Source organism: Ranitomeya variabilis, chromosome 2 (assembly GCF_051348905.1).
Source record: "Ranitomeya variabilis isolate aRanVar5 chromosome 2, aRanVar5.hap1, whole genome shotgun sequence".
Taxonomy (NCBI): Eukaryota; Metazoa; Chordata; class Amphibia; order Anura; family Dendrobatidae; genus Ranitomeya; species Ranitomeya variabilis.
The window spans coordinates 988,818,179-988,835,854 of NC_135233.1; the positions used below are offsets into that span (position 1 = coordinate 988,818,179).

Below are 17,676 nucleotides of genomic sequence, written 5' to 3' on the forward strand. Positions count from 1 at the left end.
TAACTATTTTGTGTCACATAACTCTCTGGTTTAACAGAATAAAAATTCAAAATGTGAAAATTGCGAAATTTTCAAAATTTTCGCCAAATTTCCGTTTTTTCACAAATAAACTCAGAAATTATCGACTTAAATTTACCACTAACATGAAGCCCAATATGTCACGAAAAAACAATCTCAGAATCGCTAGGATCCGTTGAAGCGTTCCTGAGTTATTACCTCATAAAGGGACACTGGTCAGAATTGCAAAAAACGGCAAGGTCATTAAGGCCAAAATAGGCTGGGTCATGAAGGGGTTAAAAATAAAAAAGCAAAGTCACCTTTATACTCAATCCACTGAAGTCCATATCTCCTTGTAAAAGAATTAAAATAATAAACAACCATATCCCTCACCTGTCCCCGACGTGAAGATAATCCTCTGATGCCCATGTCAACTGTAAGAGAGTTTAAAAAATAAACAATAATATTCCTCTCCGACGAGAAGATAATAATCCATTTGTCCCTTTACGAATCTAGCTCTGCTAAATCTACTTGGCACGCTGATCGCTGGCATGGAGCGAGTGTTCAGCATGCCAGGGAGCAGAGACAGTGAGCTGCATGTGCTAGCACAGCTCAGTGCCTCGCAGTGTTGTGACAAAGGACATCACTTTATCAAACAGGGCTCTGTAGGTTTGGATTTCTTTTTTCCCTTAATAATAAAGACCTTCATTTAGAAACTGCATTTTGTGTTTACTTGTGTTATCTTTGTCTAATATATACATTTGTTTGGTAATTTGAAACATTTAAGTGTAACAAACATGGAAAAGAATAGGAAATCTGTTTAAACATGGACTTGTGAAGGAGACCTTAAGGTGTGATTTAAAAAAAAAAAAAAAAATAGGGGCTATATTCCATTTGAGAATATGTGCTTAGTACTGTCAGCCTGGACTGGTAAAGTCCCTTTAAATACATACATTACTATAGATGTTTCACTTGCGTAGGTTGTGAGCAATACTATGAATACAGCCTGCTATTCTCGTAGAAACCAGTTTTACTAGCCACTCATAAGCCATATGTGCTTTCTATTGCAGCCCACAAACTGGCTTATGAAGTTGTACAATAATAAGCAATAGGAGTTTTGATTTATGGATTTTCAGGTTGCTGCGGTCTTCTCATTATGGATCATTTGCGATATGATTGCATTGTTGTAGTGGAATTTAGGAAAAGAGTTCAAAACAAGTGGGTAAATGTAATCTTTCTGCTTTAGTAATACCCGAAGAGATGTTCTTCTAATTGGCCCCATTTCTGACCCCATGCAGATTCCATTCTTTGTAAATTGCCAGTTTATGTTCCTGTATATACATGTCCTCATTTCAAGCTATAATTAGTTTATCAAGGGGTCAAATCACCAATGATCCCATCCTCAGTTAAGTGTCCGATCTTCCCTGGAGAGCTCACTCCTCGCCTGATCACTTCCATCCACCTGGAGATACAGAAGACAAGGGACGTCATCAGCTAATTTACAGCCTGATCAAAGCGTGTAAAAGACAAGTGTAGAAACCTCACTGACTATGATAACTCGCCCACACTATGCACTCCAAAGCTTTGATATTTCATTGAAACATAAAATATATATAGATCTTAGGCTATGTGCACACGTTCACGTTTTTTTTTCGTCCATTTTCCGCTGAAAAAAATGCTTAAAAAACGTATACATAAGCATCCCATCATTTTTAATGCATTCTTCAATTTTTGTGCACATGATGCTTTTTTTTCCGCGAAAAAAACGCAGCATGTTCATTAATTTTGCGGATTTTTTGCGTTTTTGCCGCTATTTAATGCATTGGGAAGCTCCGGAAAAAACACGCAAAAAACGCAAAAAAAATGCATGCGGATTTCTTGCAGAAAATGTCCGGTTTTGTTCAAGAAATTTCTGCAAGAAATTCTGACGCGTGCACATAGCCTTAAATTGTAATGATGTTGAAACATTCCGCACAGCGGTTTCGTAATGATAGTCCCCCCCCGCAAGTCAAAAAAGAATACAGGGGGGGTCTCATGGCTGCACAGATCTTTAGAGATTTGGTTTATTATTATGGCCCTATTGGTTTTAAGGGTTAATTTTATGGCCATGTCAGTTGGCCTAGGTATGCTATTTTTAGAAGAACCAGTTCCAGCTGGTGTCTTTGGCGCCTTTTTAACGGCTTTCCATTGGAGAATTTGGTTGTTGGGCAGATTATTTATACTATATAAAGACCCAGTTTTTATGGACAGCTGTCAGTCCGCCGTTGCGGTGAAGAAGAGAAGATCCTCTGTGATGGAAGCATTGGTACAGCAGCTGATCGCCAGAGCCAGCTCGGAGGGCGGGGTAGATTGGCTGAGGAGCTGCCTGGCTATAGAACCTGAACCGGTAGCTACTGATGCCGTCTCCCCCCCTCCTTTACCGGCGTCTGATGAAGAGTCTTCTTTGCAAGTCGCTCCTGTTTCACCGTCATTCAGCGGAGTTCCAGGTCCTGCAGCGCCACCGTCTTCAGCTCCGCGGTCATCTGTACAGCCACGCCGGCGTGCTCAAGCTCCGGCCAGGAGATCTTCCCGCTCAAGGAAGACGAGATCGCGCAGTCCAGCGCGAGATCATCAGCCGCGTCAGAGACCAGCGACAGCCGCGTCATCTAGGAGCGCCGGCATATCGGGGGCGCAGAGACCAGCGTCGGCCGCGTCATCTGGGAGCGCCGGCATAGCAGGGGTGAGGTGCAGCCGTAAAAGCGCTGCTGAAACCCCTCTGTCAGGCGCTCCACTAGGAATGGCTTCACCTTCTATCAAGATTCCTGCTCCTGCATCTGATCTTCTAGCAACGCAAGCAGATGTCTGCTGCCAGCCTTCTCCAGCCGGAATGCAGCGGCGCTCGCCCAGCTTGGAGGGCTGGAGCGCTGGCTGCCAACCAGATCGCAGCATTCAAGACAACGGTAGCGGTGAGAACATTTGTGTGCCCCTGTCTGTTTCTCACCTTCAGATTAAGGACATGATTAGGGATGTGATGTCAGAAACGCTGGGTGAGGTTTTTAAATCCTCGTCTCATTCAGCTGTCAATCTTAGCAATTCAAACATCACGTTTCCCTCTTCTTGTCCTCAAAATTATTTCAAAGAAGCTCTCACTTGTGAGCTTTCTCCTTTAGGGTTTCATTTAAGCCCTGCAATTAAAGAAATCATTTGGAGCAATCAATATATTGATTTGTTTTCCCTTCTTCCTCGCAGGGAACAGCCTAGTAAATCTGAAAGGCGTGATGATAAATCTGATGTTGATGACCCTAAAAGGGGTCATATTAAATCTTTTAATAATTGGTTGCAAGCCTTTTCCATCTATTCGGCTGTTCTCGGCGAAAAATCCCCTGGGTTATGTAGTAAATTGTTTCAACATATCGACATAGTTTTGGAGGCATACCGCAACTTTGGCGGTTTTGCCTGGCTAAACTATGATGAATCCTTTAGACAAAAGTTGGCTGTTCATCCTGGCCTCTCCTGGGGTGTAAAGGATGTCGGTTTATGGATAAATTTAATGCTGCCTCAGAGACAGGCATCTTTGAAACAAGCTCCATCAGTCGTCCCTAAGAAAGGTGTCTGCTTTGCTTTCAATGATTCCGGCTGTAAGTGGAACAATAATTGTCGTTTTCGGCATGAGTGTTCGTTTTGTGGAAACGCACACTCTATGTCGAGATGTTTTAAAAAACAGTCCGCGCAGCAGACACTTTCCAGGGACTCTGTTTCAAAGGGCTCAGACACCAGTGAAGCTGGAAAGTCTGGTTTATTGGCTAAACAAATACCCAGACTTTCTGAGCAGTAGATTGATTTTTGACGGGTTTTTGAACGGTTTTTTTTGTCCCGTCGTTTCAAGGGATCGGATGTCAGATTGTAAGAAACCTTCCTTCCCTGGCGGATAATCCGGATGTAGCCAGGGATAAAATTTTTAGCGAATTAAAACTGGGAAGGGTTGCAGGTCCGTTTACCTCCCCTCCTTTTAAGAATTTTCGAATTTCCCCATTAGGCTTAGTTCCCAAAAAAGATTCTGGGTCCTTCCGTTTAATTCATCATTTATCTTATCCCCCTGGCTCATCTTTAAATGATGAAGTGAATAAAGATGTTTGCTCTGTTAGCTATGCGTCATTTGATTCTGCCATTGAAATGCTTAGGTCTGTCGGCGCTAATGCACTCATGTCTAAATCAGACATTAAGTCAGCGTTTCGCCTGCTTCCTATAGATCCCAAGGGTTTCAATTCTTTGGGGTTTTGTTTTGAGAATTTTTTCTTTTTTGACATGTGCCTTCCCATGGGTTTTTCTTTATCTTGTTTTTATTTTGAGACTTTTTCGTCATTTTTACATTGGGTTCTGGAATTTAATTCCCCCAATGTCAAAATTTTGCATTATTTGGACGATTTTCTTTTTATAGGTCCCCCTGATTCCACGCTTGCCTTGGACACGCTTAATAGATTTTTAAGAATGTGTGATTATTTTGGGGTCCCTATTGCCAACGAAAAAACTGTTTTTCCTTGTACTTCCATTGAATTTCTTGGAATAACTTTGGACTCCGTTAAGATGGAATCCAGACTCCCGATTGATAAAATTACCAAACTAGCTGATGCTCTTAATAATTGTCTGTGTAGAAAAAAGCTGACTTTAAAAGAACTCCAGTCTTTATTGGGTCTACTTAATTTTGCTCTCCGCATAATTCCTTTTGGGAGAGTTTTTTCTAGGCGGCTATATGATGCGACTACAGGTGTAACATCTCCTTCTTTTCATATTAGAATTTCTTCAGAAATGAAGGAGGATGTTAAAGTTTGGCTTAGATTCCTTTCTGAATTTAATGGACATTCGTCTTGGCAATCCGCTTTTGTCTCTGCTGATTCTATCCCATTTTCCTTTGCAGCTGACTCCACCTTTGGCGGTGGTGTTTTTTTGTCATCCCACTGGTGCTCCGTTCGGTGGCCGCCCCAGTGGATGGAAGGTCATATTACAAACATTGAGATGGTTTTTGAACTTTTTGTAATTTTTTTAGGGCTTTATCTATGGGGCCCTTTAGTTAAAAATTCTAGAATTGTCGTTTTGTCCTTAAACCCAGGGGTGATTTTCTCTATTAATACCCTATCTTCAAAGAATAAATGGGCTTCGGCTATCATTAGGCAGTTAGTTTTCATTTGCTTGAAATGCAATATTTGGATTAAGGCTAACCGGGGTTTAAGCAAATGGTCAGTTTCTGCAGGTTTCCTGGCTAGGCATGAGCAGTCAATTTTTCGTTCGCAGGTACCCGTCGCAGACTTGGAACCGACTCCCTACCCTCAGTCGATTTGGGATTTAATCTTGATCTGATTCCTCACTATATTAAAAACTCGCTTTCTGGCAGATCATGGGCTGATTATTCGGCCGCATGGCATAAATGGGTGAATTTTTGTATATTGAACAACCTAGATTATAGCTCATCTAGCGCTTTTTCGGGCCTCAGGTTTGCTGAATCTCTGGCCAAGCTAGGCCTTTCCTATGCAGCAATAGCCAAGTCCCTCGCGGGGGTGTCATTTTTTCTTAAATTAAGGGGTAGCCCCCCTTTAACCGGTTTCTTTCCTTTAAAACAATTTTTAAAGGGTCTGAAGAGATCTAATTTTAAGGCAGACTCTAGACGCCCGATCACTTTTTCGTTTTTGCAGGATTTATGTTTAGTTCTTTCAAAGGTTTGTAGTTCTCTTGAGGAAAGCTCGCTGTTTCATGCAATTTTTACATTGACATATTTTGGAGCATTAAGGGTTGGTGAAGTGGTGTCAGCTAAGAAAACAGAGCCTTCTGGCTTGCTATTCGCTGACGTCAGTATTGAGGGTTCGTTTTTGATCTTATTTATTAGAAAATCAAAGACTGACCAATTAGGCAGGGGGTCTAGGCTGAGAGTCAACTCTTTTTCTGTGCCAGCAATCTGCCCAGTTTCTAGTTTAAAGCGCTGGCTCCTGATAAGGCCTAAGAGCGAAGGCTCTTTATTTATTCATATGGACAGATCTCCAGTCACAATATTTCAATTTAATGCCGTTTTGAAAAAATGCTTATGTTTTTTGAATTGTCAACATTTACGGATTACTTCCCACTCATTTCGTATAGGTGCTGCTACTGAGGCATCCCGAGCGGGTTTGGATGATGCTTTGATTCAGAAATTGGGTAGATGGGATTCTAGAAGATTCAAATTGTATGTTCGCCACGAGCTATATGACTACTAATTCTTCATTTACCTTTCAGGTCCTATCATAGTCTGGATTATGGGACACTCATTCATTTTTTGGGCAGAGAAGAGAGCCAGGCAGAGAGTGTATTCTGAGAATCTTTCTTTTAATACTACTGACGTTCAAATTTATTGGCATAGTGTTCGGGGCATGTGTTGGTCCAATTTTTGTTATCAGTTTAAGAAAAATATTAAACTTTTCCCTTTTCCAGACATAGTCATTTTTCATCTCGCAGGTAATGACCTTGGTAGGATTAAAACTCTTGATTTGTTGGCTCTCATGAGATCGGACATTTGCAACCTTAAACAGTTATTCCCTTCGGTTGGTTTTATTTTTTCGGAGATAATACCTAGATTTTTGTGGTCTGACAGTAAGCTGTCATTTTTGGATAAAATTCGCAAAAGAGTTAATAGGAATATGTGTAAATTTTTACCTTTAATTGGTGGTTTTTCCTTCAGACACGAGGAGCTGGAGGGCTTTTTGCCTGGACTATTTAGGAATGATTTGGTCCATTTATCGGACATCGGGTTAGACATTTTTAATTTGAATTTACAGACAATGGTAGAAAAGTGGCTGTGTGGTTTGGGGGGGGCCTCGCCTCTTTGAGGCTTGGCCTTTTGGGAAAATCGCCCATTTGTTTGGGCGGATTGGATTTGGTTTATTGGAATCTGGATATTTATATGAGTTTATTTAATTAAAGTTATGTGTTTTATTGGATAACCCTAAATAAACATCACGGCCATTTTTCTTCCACTAATTCTTTGTGTCATGTTTTTATTCTTTTATAAGTAATAGATCTTGTGTTGCCATGATAGTCCCCCCCCGCAAGTCAAAAAAGAATACAGGGGGGGTCTCATGGCTGCACAGATCTTTAGAGATTTGGTTTATTATTATGGCCCTATTGGTTTTAAGGGTTAATTTTATGGCCATGTCAGTTGGCCTAGGTATGCTATTTTTAGAAGAACCAGTTCCAGCTGGTGTCTTTGGCGCCTTTTTAACGGCTTTCCATTGGAGAATTTGGTTGTTGGGCAGATTATTTATACTATATAAAGACCCAGTTTTTATGGACAGCTGTCAGTCCGCCGTTGCGGTGAAGAAGAGAAGATCCCACCCACCCTCCCTCTTTTATGTCCTTGTCGTGGTGTTTTATTGGCGGGAAAATCGCCCATTTGTTTGGGCGGATTGGATTTGGTTTATTGGAATCTGGATATTTATATGAGTTTATTTAATTAAAGTTATGTGTTTTATTGGATAACCCTAAATAAACATCACGGCCATTTTTCTTCCACTAATTCTTTGTGTCATGTTTTTATTCTTTTATAAGTAATAGATCTTGTGTTGCCATGACATATTTCTGGGAATGCTGAGCGACACCGGGATGTGATCCAGCTTTCACATACTTACAAAAGTCAGATCTGCGGAAGTAAATAGTGGGTACAAGTAGAAAAGTAAGTCTTTCTTTGATACTTTTCCTCCGTATTGGATCCTCAACTAGATTTTTCAGTAACAAAAATTAAAATGAATGCACCAACCTCCTTATGTGCAAATACAGCCTGAGTAGAAACCCCAGAGATCTATAGTGGCAAATCATGGTTAAAGCCACACTGATAAATCAGCTTATAAGTAATTGTGAATTCTAATAGGTGTCACTAAATGCCACTGAACACAGTGGGTAAAACTAAAATACAAAGAACTTTAGATCATAGGTGGACAGCAAACCAATGCCAGGCAGCTGCTGCCAAGGCAGGTGGGATCATAGAATGTGTAAAGTGCATAGATCAATTACCAGATTTTTCTGAACAACAAGAAAAGGAGCGCAAGACTGAAATCTGAAGTCTATAACTAGAGCAGGTTTAATTTATTCATAAAACCCAGTGACTTGGAGTCTACAGTGGGCAGCATGTGAGTTCAGTCATTCACTTTCCATAGATTGAAAATATAATGGCAAGCTGTCAGGCGACTGATGCGTCCCACACCGCAGGCAGCAGGAATCTCTGACTGGCTGTTTCATTGCGCCCAGATATAGTGTCCTCTGAAACACTCCGGAGTTTCAGAGAAAATATACTTTGAAGATCTGGCAGGGGACAGAGAGCAGACCAGTCTGGTCCTGCCGCAGGCCGTCTCTTCACAGCACCACTGCTGTTGACTGACAGGTCTCGCCCTCTCATGTACATAGGGAGAGATCTTTCAATCACCTCCTGCAGCACTGGGAAGAGCCGGATTAAGCTTGTCCCTGGCCGGATCTTCAAAGCATTTTTTTCTGAGAAACAGCTGAGTTTCAGAGAATAAGATACCTGACTGGAATTGCGTAGCCAGTAGTGATGAGGGAACGTGCTGGGATAAGACGTTCTCCAAGCACGCTTGTGTGCTAACAGAGCCGCAACACATGCAGTAGCTGGGTTGGGATTCATGCTGCTTGTGGTTTGTGCAACATGAATCACCTGACAGCTTCCCTTCAATGTTCCAATATAAGAATATTAGGAATGTCTGGACAGCATGTGGAAACAATAGCAGCATTAGCGCCATACCTCCTCCATGTATAATCGCTGTCCGCTCGGAAGAAGTATACATGGGATTTGAAATGCAGTTTGAAGACATGACGGCAGGTGACGGGATCGGAGAAGGACGGGATGCTCACGGTGTATCCGAGCAGCGGCAATGAGGCGAGAGGAGCATCTTCCTGAGAACACACATCATCCATTACTTACAGTTTGTCTCCTCCACAGACGCACAATAAGGGCTCGCTCAGACAAGCGAATAAATCAGTCCATGCGCTGGCCAACAGATAGCATACTGACTAATGCCAGTCAATGTGGTAGTTCACATTAACGTTTATACACTCGGACCGATCGCATGAAAAAACGTACACTACTGCGATAAGCTTTCCAGCACATAAACGCATGTTCACATTGGCCATAAAAGACTTCCCGATTGCAAGTCAATAGGTGAACAAAAAATACATCAGATAGGCGCCACCATCTGTATGTCATGCATTTTTCACAGGTCCATTACATTTATTAACATACAAAACTGTATTTGGCCTTTTATCAATTATTAAATTGCTCATGTAAAAAAACAGATGCCATTGAGCTGTAAAAAATTGACATATGGATGAAAAATAGTGTTAGTTTTTTCTGGATGAAACAGACGATTTTGCATATGCTCATCTGAACCAGACATAAATTCCACCAAGGTTGTAACGTGATGATGTTATGTAAGATGGTGGTGAAACAAGCTGAACATGAACAGTTTGCTCACATTACAACAATTACATTGCCGAGATTTACATAAATGGATGTGTGATAAGATCAGAATGTCTGTGCTAGGGTCTGTCATGTACACAAATGGCACCGGTCACCAGATTTTCCCTATGCATGCATGGCATCCGCCTTTAATGTCTCTTTTCAATCTGTCTAGCAGTTTGTACATAAGTCTTCAACCTCCGCTGCAGATCCCCAAAAAAATCCTTTTATAATCCCCCCATATGGAGCTATGCAGTCTGAGCTGGTTTTGCTTTGGCGGCTCCTCTTTCTCCGCAATCGCCATCTTCCTGCCCCGCTTCATGTGGATGACGTGTCCTACGCCATCTACATAGTGCCCCTAATCTGGCTGCTGAGGGCAGATCAAAGTACTGTAATGCGCATGTGCCAGTTTTACTTCTGGGTCAACAGAGGATCTTTTGCCTTTTCCGGCACATGCACGTTACAGTGGGTAGAGCGAAGTACAACTGTGCAGGAGCGAGGTTAGGGACACTGTGAAGATGGCGTAAGACACATCATCCACATGAAGCGGAGAAGGAGGACGGCGATTGCGGGGAAAGAGGAGGCGCTGAAGCAAGACCAGCAACATTTATCGGACCAGAGAGCGCCATATAGAGGGGATTAAGAAAGTTACTTTTTGGGATCTGCAGGGAGGTTGGGCACTTGTACACAGGTTGCCAGACTGCTGTAAAAGAGGCATTAAAGCGATGGCCGCAGTTTATATTAAGAAAACCTGCTGACAAGGTTCCCTTTAAGGATCCGTAACGGCTAAACCCATAGTCCGTGTTCAAAATTAAATACCTTCATGAAGAACACAATGTGATAATGACTCTCGCACGTGGAATTACTCTGTGACCTTATTTCTTTACCTGATGCGTTTTATAAAAGTAAAGGCAGAAATTGGTGAAGATCACCCAGAGCCGCTGCCAGCCATTGCTGTTCTTAAACTTGCGAAGCAAGTAACCGGAGAGCTGATTCTAGACAGGAGGAACCACATTAATTAGCAATTACAGGCAAATGGGAAATACCAGTACTGAAGATGCATGCTACAAATCCTGACATAGTCGGTATCGGAAAAATGGTCGGTCAACTGTAAAGATCGGACATTTGATACCGCTGGCCTCTATAAATTACCGTAGATTAACAGCAGGTCCCTGCAAAACTCAAATCTCATGTCTTTGGCCACCATAAGAAAGTAGTAACGCCATCAGGCTTACAGCCTCCTGCTTTATGTATACGGATTACATATGATTCAGCCACAGTGCTAGAGCCCATGTAAATCTGTAAGGCGGCTCCATGAACCTCAATCTGCCAAGCACCATTTCTTCCTATTCCTCAATATATAGCTGTGTGGTGATTTTTCTGCTATACTTTCTTCCCCCGCAATACAATAAGAATAGTTACCCAGCTTTCCCCAAGACAGAACAAAACATGCCAACTAGACAGAATGTGTAATTTTACCTTAAATAATCTGTATTTTATGAAAATACATAAATATATTAACAGGTCTTAAAAGGTTTTAAACCACTGGGTTTGTCGCAAGGAATGCAAATGGATGAAAAAAATGTATCATTGTATAGTTGAAAAAACAAAACAAAACCCAGTCCCATTGTTTGCAGATGCAAATGTACATGCTGGTGTGAATAAGTTCTTATACTGAGCACTGTATGTTACCTCCATCATAGTGATGTGATCAGTCAGCGACACACTCTGGTTTCGGTACCAGCAAACATGGCTGAGTGTGTTTGGATGATGGTTCTGTCCTGGTACCTGGAGAACCGGTTCTGGGGACAGAAGGGCACACCATGAATGAAACAAAACCCTGGATAACCTAAAAGGGGGTCTCTAACGAAATAGGGATTTTTGTGTACTCACTGTAAAATCCTTTTCTTCGAGCCATTCATTGGGGGACATTGGGGCCCTTCTGCTGGCTCTTAGCTAACCAGTTCTCCTTCGCCTCACTGGGGGACACAGACCGTGGGACGTCCCAAAGCAGTCCCTGGGTGGGTACAACATCAGATCAGGCCCTGTGTAACCGCTACTTACAAGAGCGCTACCGCGGCCTGCAGAGTCCGCCTGCCCAGACTCACATCTATGGAAGTCTGGGAATTATAGTGCTTCAAGAATGCATGCGGACTGGACGAATCCGCAAGCATGCAGGGGTGCTTTGCCGACGCCTGGTGCCTAGAACCCAAGAAACCTCGATAGACAGGGAGATAGGCTGACATCTAACACGGAAGGACTTCTGGATGGTGTAACGAATCCACCAGGTTAACATGGCCGATGAAACTGCTAAACCCTTCCTGTAACCGTCAGGAAGCCTTCTTCTTACCATCAGGAAGCCCAAATAAAGCGTCCAACCTTCGGAAGGACGCCGTCCTCGAGACGTACCTACTCAGAGCACTCACTTCGTCCAGAATATGGGGAACCCATTCCGTTTTGTGGACTGGTGCAGAAAGAGATGAGGGAAGAACGATGCCCTCATAACAGTGGAAATACAATACCACCTTGGTAACAAGGGACGGGGATGGCCAGAGGACAACCTTGCCTTGAAGGTAATAAGGGAAAAAAAGTCTGAAAGAACAGAGCGGCTAGCTCCGAAGACTCGTCAGGATGACGAGATCGCAGAGAAAAAAGGGCGACCTTCCCTGATAGTAAAGTCTGTTTTGTTGCAATAAGATGGAAAAATACTAGTTCTGCAAACGAAAAAACCTGACGTGGTCAGTGAGAATCTCCCAGGATCACTGGGGCCCTTCCTGCTTCCGAAAGGCTCTCGGAAGTAGTGGAAGAGGGGTTATGGAAACTGGTACCATGGAAGAATCAGAGCATGCACTGCGATGGCTTTTGGATCTCGAGGCCGAACCATGAACTAGAGTACATTGGCGTTCAGTCTGGACATCATCCGACCTACATCTGGAGTGCTCCAGAGAAGGCAGATCTGATGGAAGAACTTCCGGGTGAAGTTCTCACTCGAGGCGGGACCCTGACGGCGTCTGCCGTCCAGAGTTCTACTCCTGGAATGTGTAATGCCGAGGTCACCTGAGATCAGAGAATGTGAGGTTCCTCGACCATGACACCTGACCGTGGGTAGCTGATAGATGATTGACGTATGGCACAGCCATGGCATTGTCCGATTGAATCGGATGGGGTGACCCGCCAGAAGGCAGTGGACCTGCTGTAGAACTAGCTGTACCGTTTGGATCCCCAGAACAATGATCAGGAGAAGAGGACTGACATCAGTAGTCACTAATAACCATTGAACCAGGAGAAAGAATCTCTCATGGATGATGAAGAAGCTCAGAGACCACCCTCTGAAAGCCTGTTTGATCTGCAGAAAACGAGAGGAGCGAAGGAAACCGCTTCCATTGTCGTCACCATTTTCCCTCGGAATCCTCCTAGCAAATCGAATGGAATGAAGGGATGAGTGGACAAGTGCGCAAGCTCAATGTTGAAGGGCCACAGCCTTGTCTCAAGGGAGAATTACCAACCTTCTGGAAGTGTCCAGGATCATCCTCAAAAAGGATATCTATTGGGCTGGAAATGAGGAAAAACTTGTCTAAGATTAGCTGCCAGCCCAGGTGAGAAAGGGTATTGCAAGAGATATAGACGACTCAGCGCAGTCCTGGAAGAGCGGCTAAAAAGTCGACCAGATAGGGCAGGACGACCATGCCTCTAGGGTGCAAGAGGAACATGACAGCCGCCATAACCCCTGCGAACACTCTGGGTGCGTTAGCAATGCCAAAGGACAAGGTTGTGATTTGAAAATGCTGTTCGCGAATAGAAAAGCAAAGGAATTTTTGAAGAGGGAAAAAATAGGAATGTGAAGGTAAGCATCCTGAATGTCGGTGGATGCCAGAAACTCCACCTTTTTACCGTTGAAGTAGTGGCTGAGCGGAGGAACTCCATCCGAAGAAGGGGGACCTTGTCAAGCTTGGTAGAAGTTTGAGGTCCAGGATCGGTCTTACTTTTTTGTCCCCTTTTTGGAACCAAGATCCCTTAGATCTAGACCATCCTGGTCAACTCATCCTCTGCTGGTTGGGTCTTTAGGAAACATGCGATCCTTTGTTCCTGCGTGGGGAACGCTCCCAACTTCTCACCGAATAACCGATCACCCTGGTAAGGGAGTGATGTCAGATGCTTTTTGAACGCAGAGTACGCTTCCATTCTCTGAGCTATAAAGTCCTTCTAAGTGTAATGGTATTTGCTGCTGACAGCTCCGCGCAAGTAGCCGCATCCGAGAGGCGTGAAGCAGCTAGTCTCCCACTCAAGAAATTTGATTGTCCAGCTGTACTGTCTTCGAGAAAAGGTTACTGTTGTGAATCAAGGAAGTTAAGGCCTCCGACCAGGAGACCATTGCTGTAGCAACCCATGCGGCGGCTAAGGAAGGGTAGAGCGCTGAACCCGAGGCCGCAAGATGGACGGAACGAACCAGATTTGCTATCTGACAGTCCGTTGTATTTTTAATTGATGACCCATCGGGCAGGGATACTGGAAGGTATACCACAGGAGATTCTACCCGGTTAATCTGCCAAGTGGCAGAATGCGCGGCTGCATCCGGAAGGTCCGGAAAAGCCATCTCTTGCAATCACCGCTTTCTTTTGACGGTTAAAATGATGAACCCTCAATCCAAAATCCTCTTAACAGGGAAGTGGAGAGGGATCGTCCGCCTTCTTACATCATCTGCTAAATAGTGGTGAGGCAGAGGGGCATGTTCGGATGCCAAAAAGGGTGCCTCTGTACATCCACAGAGTTCAGGTCACGGGGTGGACAGGGCTGGTTGTCTGGCGTTAGCCCTGGCTGCAGAAGAGGATACATGGAGGCGACACTCCGTGTGCTCGTCTATTGATGGTGTGGGGAGATCGGTGCCCTTTAAAAGGACCCGTCGCCCCTAAGAATCAGACCAGGCATGGCATCCCACGTCCTAGGGGGTATACGTGGAGGGGACACCCCACGTGTTTGCATATTGGCTGAAAAAGGATACCGTGCTTGCAGAGGCTTCTGTCCAGTGAATCGCTTATCCGGACGTTCCCTGTCTGGGTGAATGGCAAATGCTCTGCTGGGAGTTTAGACTCCTTATGAGGGACACTGCGTGATCTAGAGTAGAATCGAAGTCCTCGTCAATCTACAGAGATTGGTTGATGATATAAATAGGTGAATCCATCCTTTTCTGAAGTTCTGGTGAGTCCAGAACCAGGGCAATTATCTGATCCATATTCAGAGTCTTGTTCTCAGCAAACCATTGGTGAGTGAGATCAGGAAATAAAACTTCCGTTTTCTGGACGCCTGTATGTTTCTAGATGCCTGTACGTATCTAGAATATTTGTGGCCCCTGCTAGCCGACGGCTCGCATGAAGGACAGGGACCATCTCCGAGCCACAGAGGGTTCACGGAGGGATTCAATCTCTTGGTCAGAGAAGCCATGGGTTGTGGCAGTGACGAAGCCCACTCAGGGAACTAGGTACTCTGGGATAAGCTGGGGTCGACGGCAGAGAGCTCTTGAGCTCATTTAGGGTGACCGGTTTCGGACTGGTCATGTGCCTTTAAGACCATGGAATACTGGTCATGTTCCCTTAAGACAGGGAATATTGGTCATGAGCCTTTAAGACCAGGGGATACTGGTTCTGTGCCTTTAAGATGAGGTAATACTGGTCAAGTGCCTTTAAGACCAGGGAATACTGGTCATGTGCCTTTAAGACCAGGGAATACTGGTCATGCACCTTTAAGACCAGGGAATACTGGTCATGTGCCTTTAAGATTAGGGAATACTGGTCATGTTTCGTTAAGACTAAGGAATACTGGTCATGTGCCTTTAAGCACAGGGAGAAGATGCAGGGGGGAGAGCAGTACATTCTTACCCGGTTGCATGTGCCCTTTCAGTACAAAACCATTGCCTCTGACTTCCATAAATAGGCCCAAGCCAGGGACTAAATTTCTGCAGCCAGCGGGAGCAATACCAGGGGTAGAATAGAGGGACGTCAGTGGTGGCTGAGAGAAGCGATCGCTCCCGTGCTAGGTGAGAAGCGCGAGAAAAGATGGGCGGAGCCACCTTAGCACGCCATAGTGCGGGCGCGGCTTCCGGGATGCGGCCTACACATCAGCCGAAGCCGGGGGGCTACATTTTTGCAGCCGGCCGGAGCGTTACCTCAGGGAGGTGGGCCACAGGGAAGCTGAGGCTGCCAGGCAGCATGTGAATATCCCACTGCAGAGGCCCATCGCTGACTGGATCCACTCACCATCGGTGCGCGTCCCGGCATGGAGCCGCCGCGGATGACTGGGTTTCAGCGCCGAGGAAAGCGCACGCACTCTACTGTTCTGCTGCAGGTCAGATAATGCAGTGTGGACGGTGCAGCGATAAACCTCAATCCACCATCCTTTTGTTAGGGAGGAGGAGAGGAACCGTCCACCTCCTTGTGCCATCCGCTTTCACAGTGGTGGGACAGTAGGGGCTGCACGGACGCCATAGAGAGGGGCCTCTGTGCATCCACGGAGTTCAGCCCCCGGGTGGACAGGGCCAGTTGTCCGGCATTAGGCCTGGCTGGGGAAGAAGGTATGTGGAGGCAACACTCCATGTGCTCGTCCGTTCAGGGTGTGGGAAGATCGGTGCCCTTGAAGGGACCAGTCGCCCCTAAGAATCAGCCCAGGCGTGGCACGTCGCAGGAGAGGATACGGAGAGGCGACACTCTCTGTGCTCGCCTGTTGATGGTTCGGGGGGATCGGAGCCTTGAAAGGATCCATCGCCCCTTCGTTTGTTGTAAAAAGTAAAATCAAAAATGTAAAAGGTAAAAATAAAATAATAAAGAGTTTTGGGTCTGAATAGCAGACCGGTCCGTGTGCCTCCTACGGACACTAAGCAAGAACTGGTTAGCTGAGAGCCAGTAGGAGGGTGTATACTGCAGGGGAGGAGCTAACTTTCTTTGTATCACTTAGTGTCAGCCTCCTAGTGGCAGCAGCATACACCCACGGTCTGTGTCCCCAATGAGGCGAAGGAGAAAACAAGTTACGGCCTATCCACAGGATGGGTTATAACTTATTAATTAGAAGGGTCTTACCGCTGAGACCCGCACAGATAGGTAGAGTGGAGCACTTTTATCCTGGTTACAATGGAGAGGCAGTAGGCATGCTAGACCGCCGCTCAGTTAATTCCCCATGTGGCTGTCCAGCGCTGTGCTCGGCTTTTTCCGGAAGCCCCATACAAAATTAATGGAGTGGCAATCGAGTATGTGCACTTCTGCTCCACTGCAATGGGGATAATAGTCCCCCATTCTGACAGTCAGTGCGAGTCCCAGCGGTCAGACTCCCACCCATCAATAAGTTCTTATCACCTATTCTGTGGATATCTGGTATAAAAAGATAACATGCTACCGTGTGGATGCAGCAAAGCAGAGTCTGACATATGGAGCGGTGCAGTATCCAGGTCTCTATGGCTATATACAGGACTGCAGGCAATAATAACGGTTTCATCTCAAAATAATGATGACAAATATGATTAAAAGAGTGAATAGAAAGATAGGAACAGCCACTTATTGTGGCTTTATTGCAGCTTTGTGTCTATTTTAAGAAAACACCAACAATATATCTGTGACGCGTTTCACAGCCAAATAAAGCATTGGATAAAGAGATAAATGTGAGTCAGCCCCCAGAATCAGTATATTACCTCCATAACAGAGGTTTATGATAGCAGAGCAGGTAATTTATTAAAGACTCACGCTGAAGTGATAGGGCAGAAAGTTCGCTGTATCTCGGAGCCCGACTGATGGCTGCATTCAGGTCATCCAACCAGCGCCTCATATCCACCTGAGTGCTGAAAAGGACAGGCGGAAGGACGAAGAGATCATCAGTATAGAGGAGAAGATGGCACATACATGTTACACACTGGATATGTTGCGCAAATTAATGCAGCGCTGCACCGAGTTATTCCATATAGTATGTACATTTACTGAAAATCATGGGGAAAATGTTGACAATGGTCTGTGATCTGCATACGAGTCCAGTAGGTGGTCCTACTCAGTGATGGACAGTCTACCCTGTATGGTGATATCAGTCACTGAATACATCTCCCCTGGACTCGTATACTTCCAAACACTGGGGATTTCAATGAATAACATACACGTTACACTGAATCTTTTCTGGCTATCCTAGTATATATGATTCGGCTCCACTTCTCCTTCTCCATACCGTGCTGTCCACAGATCAGA

At 44.8% G+C, this 17,676-nt stretch overlaps 1 protein-coding gene across 9 annotated transcripts in view; it reads right to left on the reverse strand.

Annotated features, from left to right (window-relative positions):
• Window positions 1–278: 278 nt before the first annotated feature.
• Window positions 279–17,676, reverse strand: part of FARP2 (FERM, ARH/RhoGEF and pleckstrin domain protein 2) — a 120,511-nt gene continuing 103,113 nt past the window's right edge. For 3 of the 9 annotated variants that reach the window (XM_077291002.1, XM_077291004.1, XM_077291003.1), the window contains exons 24-28: window positions 17,188–17,282; window positions 11,156–11,265; window positions 10,351–10,458; window positions 8,750–8,901; window positions 279–1,459 (exon numbers count right to left, since the gene is read on the reverse strand). In XM_077291002.1, the coding sequence (XP_077147117.1) occupies window positions 1,369–1,459; window positions 8,750–8,901; window positions 10,351–10,458; window positions 11,156–11,265; window positions 17,188–17,282 (556 nt within the window). In that variant the 3' untranslated portion in view covers window positions 279–1,368. Of the gene's footprint in view, window positions 1,460–8,749; window positions 8,902–10,350; window positions 10,459–11,155; window positions 11,266–17,187; window positions 17,283–17,676 lie in introns of those variants that run through there. The other 6 variants (XM_077291000.1, XM_077290999.1, XR_013221949.1 and 3 more) reach the window with 4 other exon arrangements.